This window comes from Enhydra lutris, unplaced genomic scaffold (genome assembly GCF_002288905.1).
Source record: "Enhydra lutris kenyoni isolate GAN:26980312 unplaced genomic scaffold, ASM228890v2 scaffoldscaffold25, whole genome shotgun sequence".
Classification (NCBI taxonomy): domain Eukaryota; kingdom Metazoa; phylum Chordata; class Mammalia; order Carnivora; family Mustelidae; genus Enhydra; species Enhydra lutris.
In genome coordinates this window covers 25074594-25082008 of record NW_019154109.1, presented here as the reverse complement: position 1 = coordinate 25082008, position 7415 = coordinate 25074594, and the positions used below count along the sequence as shown (strand labels likewise).

At 50.5% G+C, this 7415-nt stretch overlaps 1 protein-coding gene across 2 annotated transcripts in view; it reads left to right on the top strand.

Moving 5' to 3' along the window:
* Positions 1 to 6575, top strand: part of LOC111151184 (PBX homeobox 1) — a 288290-nt gene extending 281715 nt beyond the window's left edge. For both annotated transcript variants that reach the window (XM_022508989.1, XM_022508988.1), the window contains exon 9: positions 6092 to 6575. In XM_022508989.1, coding sequence (XP_022364697.1) covers positions 6092 to 6184 — 93 coding nt within the window. In that variant the 3' untranslated portion in view covers positions 6185 to 6575. The remainder of the gene's footprint in view (positions 1 to 6091) is intronic.
* The last annotated feature ends 840 nt before the right edge of the window (positions 6576 to 7415 follow it).

The window sequence follows — 7415 nt, the reverse complement described above, 5'->3', positions numbered from 1 at the left end:
GTTAAACCGCTGCCTTCGGCTCAGGTCATGATCTCAGGGTCCTGGGATCGAGTCCCGCATCGGGCTCTCTGCTCAGCAGGGAGCCTGCTTCCCTCTCTCTCTCTGCCTGCTTCTCTGTCTACTTGTGATCTCTCTCCGTAAAAAAAAAATAAATAAATAAAACAGAGCAGTAGAAATATACATCATCCTTCCTTACTTGGGATAAGCTTTGAAAGCACCAGATCTCCCAGACGCCTGCTTAGAAAAGTTCATTCCCTAGGTGTAAAAGCTACCCTGAACCTTAGCCCCATCTCTGCTTTAGCCCTTGACTATTTCCTGGGTGTACACGGCTCTTCACACGTCGTCAGACTGAACTGTGGAGGCCCCGGGTCTGGTATCTGTCCAGACCCACGATGGAGCACGAATGTTGTCGTGCCACTGAATGTTTACTTCTTTGTATGTCCCCCCAAGAGAGATTTATTAAAATCTGTGCTGCCTCAGGCATTATGGTAGGCCCTCTGGAAACAAAGCTAAGTCCCACAGCCCTACTGTCATGGTCTGGTAGTTGAGACAGACACAGAAAGGAACCAGTGCAATATGGCGGCACAGGTGCGTACTGGGAACACAGGGAGGAGAGAGGGGGAAGAGGGGAGCAGGGGTGGGTGGAGGACGACACACCTGCAGGAGGAAGAGACATGGCCAGGGGGCAAATAGGGGCACAAGGATACTTTGTCTCAACCTTGAAAACCAGCCCAAGGTGTGAGTGGCCCGAAATTGGATGAGTGGAGTCTTCACGGAGAAGGAAGCAGGCAGGGAAGGACTGCTCCGCTACAGGAACTTCTCAGTAGCCAGATGCGGCTGAAGTATGAAACACAAGCGTTGGGCGGGGGAGTGAGCGAGATCAAGGACGTGGTGGGCCTCACGAGGACGCTGAGCCTTATCTTGAGGGCAGTGGGAAGCTGTTGGAGGTTAAAGAGGGAGATCAGGATTGCAGTTTGCAAAGATGGCTCTGGGGACAGCTGGAGATAGGACTGGAGAGTGTCAGACCTGGCACATACCGGCTTACTGCTGTAAAACCCCCCGGGGAAATTTTGAATATTTCGTCCCTGAGGGGACTTTCCAACAGCATTGCTTTGCCCCTGAGCATCTTTTGGTAAACGCTCATGTACAGTCTTGGGAGAAGTGTGTGCCTATCATGAACACCTCGTTCTCCCACCTTCCTGGAAAAGTGGCAGATCCAAGACGTGACCCCACTGGGTGAGCTGATGTCTCCCCCAACCAGTCGTGGTTGTGTGTTTGTGTGTGTTCCTGTGCATGCTCGTGTGTGTGTGTGTGTGTGTGTGTGTGTGTGTGCGTGCCTAGAGAGGGTGAGAGGGTGCATCCGTGTTTCTTTGTGTTTCTTCCTGGGCGGCCACCATGGCCAGGCGACTGAGGGCCCGGAGTGCGCCCATCTCCTCCCCCACGCTCCGGGCGTCTCTGGTAATGGCATCTGGCTCGTATGCAGATCGATCTCTACTTGGTGCTGACATCAGGCCATTTGTGGCACCTCAGCGCATTTCTCGGTTGCAAATGAGAGTTTCTTAGCGCCAGGCTCGCTTGGGCTGTCACAGCTGGTGATGAATTCTCTGCATCCAGTGTGTGCTGCTAAGGTGAGCTCAGAGGAAGAGCGGGAAGGAGCGGAGGACAGGACCAGTGGCTCTCGGCCCAGCAGCCACCGTGGGGAGGCAGAGGCAGGTGGCCCCCGTCCGGGCTTGGGAATGTGGCCGAGAGGAGAGAAGTCAGCGCCTCGGATGCCATTCTGGGTTCTCGTGTTTCGTCCGGAGAAGCCACATGGCCAGTCCCCGTCCTCCATTGCTCCGTCCCTGGCATCATAGCAGGTATTCTGGGCCCCCTCCTCCAGGAAGGCTGTGCCTTATCCATTAGAGAGGGTCCCGGTAGCCGTGGGGTATATCAGTTATGGACCAAATTCATTCAGGTAGGATGTCAATAGTCGTTTTTGTTCTGAAATAGTTTTGTTCCCAAATACCTTTTGCTTTGATTTGTGTTTGGAAGTCCAGGTTTTTTTTAATCTGGGAAACCAGCTGCACGTTATCTTAATTTTATATTCTGTTAGCTGCCTCCTCCCTGAGGCCCCGCGATGAGACTGCCACCAGCTTGGGCTTCCTCTTGGTGGAATTAAATCTGAGCCCAGGTCTCACCTCCAGCCTCTGCAGGCCACAGGATCGCCTGTAGGACTGGGTGCAAATGTAAACACTCTTCCGTTGGCGAGGTTTGTAGAGCTAATAGGGACACACTAGGTTTTGCAGGATTCCCCTTCCCACCCCTGCCAGGCCTCCTGGGCGTTTCCAGCATCAGCATTTAGAAGCGAGCGTGTCTGTTACAACGGGGACTTTGCATCGGAGCGTGAAGGCAGAAGTTGGGGTGCAGAAGAAAAATAAAAATGAATCTTATTTCTCATGAACTATTCTCGCCACCCCAGTGCGCCGGCTAATAAGACCATCCTTGAGGTTCCCTGCTCCCGCCCCAGAGATAGATAAACACGCCAAGGTGGGGTTTCCTGCTTAATATGCACCCGCAGTCAGGACGCGGGAAGGAATTGCTCCCCAGGGTTAAGGCGCCAGTAAGCGAGGTCAGCTGTTTCCCAAGACGGAGCAGCCTCCCAGCGGCTTCCATTAAAGCTGGCGCCGTGGAGCTAAAGCAGCCGGAGTGATTTACGGGAAACCCCGTTCCGTGGGGCTTGCTCGCCTTTCTGATTGCGGAGGTGTGAGCCGCAGGGGCAGCAGAGCCTGGGCCAGGGGCAGCAGAGCCTGGGCCAGGGGCAGCAGAGCCTGGGCCAGGGGCAGCAGAGCCTGGGCCAGGGGCAGCAGAGCCTGGGCCAGGGGCAGCAGAGCCTGGGCCAGGGGCAGCAGAGCCTGGGCCATGTTGCGAAGCACCTCCGGAGAGAGGGATTCTTCCGCCTGTGTCCGTGATGGGCACATGTATTCCAGAAAGGGCTGGTGGTCCTCTAACTTGAAAACTGGATGCCACGGGGTCCTGAATGTGGCAAGCAGTAGGGGGTCATTGCTGGGATATCCTGAGGGAGGGTGAGCCGCTCTTTCCGTGTTCCTGTGTCTCGGGGGCAGGGGAAGGAAGTGGTTATGGGAATATTGGACCTCAGTGTTAACAAGGGGTGGGGGGTCCTGGGCATGCTGGGACAGTTGGTCGCCCAATCTGGGGCAGGCGTGTGTGTGTGTGTGTGTGTGTGTGTGTGTAGAGCGGGAGTGGAAAAAAAGGCAGCCGAAGAGATTGATTTTATGTATTCGTTTTTAATAGAAAGTCTTCTATATCCTCCTTTACCAGGCCAACTAGCATAATTAAAATGCCAGTTTTGATACCGGCTTGGACTAATTCCTGCCTCTACCATCTGTGAGTTCCCTGTACCCTCTGGCATCGTGTGCACTGGTCTGAGAAAACAAAACTTTTTCAGATGTCTCCCGTTCGAGTTCTTTCATCTCAGACACGAATCAAAAGGCGTCTCCCAGAATCTTCTGGTCCACGTAGAATGCCTTGCCGGTTCCTTCCTAATGAGACGCCACAGGGCTCATTTTCTTGACTAATGGCTTTCTTTGGGGGCACCCCTTATTGTTATTTTAATGAGATTGGAGCATGCCTAAATAATGGTAATAGTGGGGCCTTAGGAGCGGGGTCGCGAAACTCCTTCGTGCCTCGTACTCTGCCTCAGACGCTGACTGCCTCCCCGAGCTTCGGCATCTACTTGTCTCCCACCAGGTCGATCCTAAGACATGAGTTTTTTCCCCTTGTACCAGCACCTGACTCTCTGCATCGTGACTCTGTACTTAAGAAACCTCTCTCAGGTTTTCTTAAAAGCCCGTACCACTCGGCGAACACACACATAGGCCCACATAGCTGGCCATTTACTTATTGACTTATCTGTCTCTCTAGTAAACACACACATGTGAAAAAGCACGACTAGGACAGACAGGTGTCAAAATACTAGCAGCTGATGGTCTTTGAGTGGTAGGATTATGAATGTTGTACATTGTGTATTTCATGCTTGTTTCTTTTCTCAGTATTTCATCACATGTAGATTGCAAATATTCTTTTTGAAAATATTATATAAGCATATCTTTTATAATCAGGAAAGATCAAAGAATTAAGGGATTTTCTTTGGGGTAAAAGAAATTTGATTGCTCTTTCCCATCTACCCATTATGGCACCAGTATACATGTTCTTGGTTGGGAAGGGAGACTAAGCTCCTGTCATTAGGACACGGAATTAATTCTGTTTTTGATTCTGATCATACTACAGAGGCTGGGCCCCAGAAAGAGAGCAAAGAAAGAACTGTAAACGAAAGAATTCCCACCTCCCCCGAGTGTTCCCCTTCCAATCCCTGACCAAGAGCAGGAGAAATGTGCTGGGCAGGGAGAGGGGGTGGGAGGAGCTGCTTGACTCCTTTGGGAGATGGAGCTTTGGAGTTCCAAGCAATTATTCTTGGGCCCCTGATGGAGGCGGAATGCCCTTGGCATTTCCCAGGATGACCCTTTGTGCTCTTGGTATCCAGACCTGCTCCTTAGTGAAGTGTGGGGAAAAAAAATAATAAAAACTATCCTTGTGCAGAGGTAACTGGTGAGAGCTGCTATGAATTCAGCTCCTGGCTTTCCAGGGGAGATTGGAGCATCATGTGGGTGAGCCAGTGGGAGAAAAAAAAAAAAAAAAAAAAGCTAAGTAGATGAGAAGGACGGAGAAAAAGGAGCCCAGATTCAGAGGTTCAGAAGCCTGTGTTTCTCAGTCATAACCCAGATGCCTGCTTTTCTCTCTCGCATCTCTGCTTTCTTATGAAGGAAACGTGAACACAGGTTTCCAGCACCTAGGTGTCAAGCATGTGCCTCGGTACCATGGAATTTTCTAGAGCCCAAGCTGTGGTCCCTCCCAAATGGCAAGAATATTAACTGCCCCATGTACCCTAAGTATTTAAGGGAATCAAATGAGTGGAGAGTACAGTGGAAAATGATTTACCAGGAATGCCTAACACCTGGTCTGTTCACCATTAACATTTTCAGAGGTGAGGTATATTAACTTCAAAGGAACACGACAACTAGGGGGGATAAAGGCATTTTAGCACACTTCTGTTTTGATGCTTTAAAATACATAAACATGAATTATGTATCATGAGTTGACCACTCTAACAAATCATTCTTCAGCTATTTTAATGGTGGGATATTTTCAGCTAGGGGTGTTCGTTAAAATAAATCCTTTAGAACAATCCCATTGTTTGGATGCTTCTGGATTTGGAGTCTTGGAAAAAATGATCTGTTGGCTCACAACCTCTCTAGATGTATTTATGCAGAGCTGCCCTTGTCCACCTCCATTTCACCTGTTTGAGTCATCTGAGTTACCTTCTGTACTTTTCAAGGCCCACCTCAAAGAGTACCTTTTCCCTGATGCTTTCCCTGATGTTCCACCAAGACGGGAGGCAATAGCCTTCCCTGAACTGCCATAACAGCGGAACTGTACCATTTATTAGGCTCTGCCTTGAAATATAGTTCATTCATATGCATGTCTTATCCCCCTCCTTGAGGACATGAACTGTCTCTCACTCATCATTGTATGCCTAGGAGCAACTAGTACAGAACCTTCCACAGAACAAGTGCCTGGAATCGTGTAACCTACGGAACAGCAGGGAAAGGCCTTAGAAAGCATTTGGACACCCTTTTTATTTTTCTAAAGGAGAACCAAAGGCCAGTGAGGTGGACATGCTTCGCCAGAGTCAACAGCTAGTCCTTGCCAGACTCAGAACTAGAACTTGGGTCCCTTGACCTGTCATGCCTCTAGAGCATACACAATGATCATCCGACAGCTTGGATTGACTCAGAGTATCTTTGAGAAGTGGGAGGTATTAACCTTGGGTCCAAAGGCTCACTGGAAGGACCCATACTCATCTGAGGGGCGGAGGGAGTATAATCAACCACAAGAACAGCTGCCCAGCCGAGAAGTGTCCCCATGTGCCAGGCACTGTGGTAGGCCCATTACACAAGTTGCCTTGTTGTCATTGTCTGCTCAAAATGGCCACCCAATCTCAGAGAACTGACTTCTCTCCCTTTTTCCCTTCTAGGCTAATGGAGGTTGGCAGGATGCTACTACCCCTTCATCAGTGACCTCCCCTACAGAAGGCCCTGGCAGTGTTCACTCTGATACCTCCAACTGATCTCCCAGCAATCGCATCCCGGCTGACCCTGTGCCCCAGTCGGGACAGGGCCAGGAGGGAGGGTTTCTCTCCCGACGCTGAAGCGGTCAGACTGGAGGTCGAAGCAATCAGCAAACACAATAAGAGTCTCCTTCTCTTCTCTTCTTTGGGATGCTATTTCAGCCAATCTGGACACTTCTTTATACTCTCTTCCCTTTTTTTTCTGGGTAGAAGCCACCCTCCCTGCCTCCAGCTGTCAGCCTGGTGTCCGCCATCTTTCCTGTCCCCTCCCTCCTCTGTCCTAGACTCCCTGGGTCCCTGCCCTCTATGACATCACGGAAGGATATTTTCAACAATTAGAGGAATTTAAAGAGGAAAGAAAATAATAAATGTGTTTGTATGTTTTCATGCTGGTGGTTTGAGGAGCCAAATTTACCTCACTCGGATCCCTCGCCCCCTCTGTTAACAGGCAGCCCTTCTCTTGTTTCTCTTCTTACTCTCACTACCTCTTAGCAGGAATGCACCACATTGTCCCACTCATTCCAGGCCCCCTGCCCCCTCTTGCTCTTCCCTCCCTGGGCTGGTTCTGCTTAGAACACTTCCTCCTCTTCCTTCCCAGCCCCAGCTGTGCCCCGGGGACTGCCATAGCTGGGTTTCTAAAGGTGCCATGTTTTCTAGTCTCAGCTCCACTAGGTGGATTCCACGGCAGGAAGTCTAGCCTCAGGAGAGGACGTAAGCAACAAGAAGGGCAGAATTCTTGGAGGCTTCCTCCTTCTCCTAACAGCTCTTGGTTTCAGAGGCACAGTCTTTGGAGACCATGCAACACCTAGTAAGCAATGTCCAAAACCTACTGCAAAGCCAGATCTGAGTGGGCACGGTGATGAACCACTAAGGAGTAGAAAGTTATTAATCTGCAGCCCTTCAACTAATCCTACACACACACACACACACACACATGCACACACACACTCAGGCACATGTCAGCACATGCACGGCCTCACACATTCATTTTCTCCCATTCACTCATGTGCCACATGCAAAGACCCACATTAATAACCAGCAATTTGCCTTGTGAGCCCAGGAGAGGGAATTAGCAACTCTGAGTGAAGGTCACTGGTGCAGAGACACAGTTTGTGCTGGGGCTTCTGGGACCATGCCCACACACCAGAACGACATCCACAGGACTCCATCATAATGGAGGCTGTTCCTATTCCTGCCACCTCTGGAGCGCTCAGGGAGCCACACCTAGTAC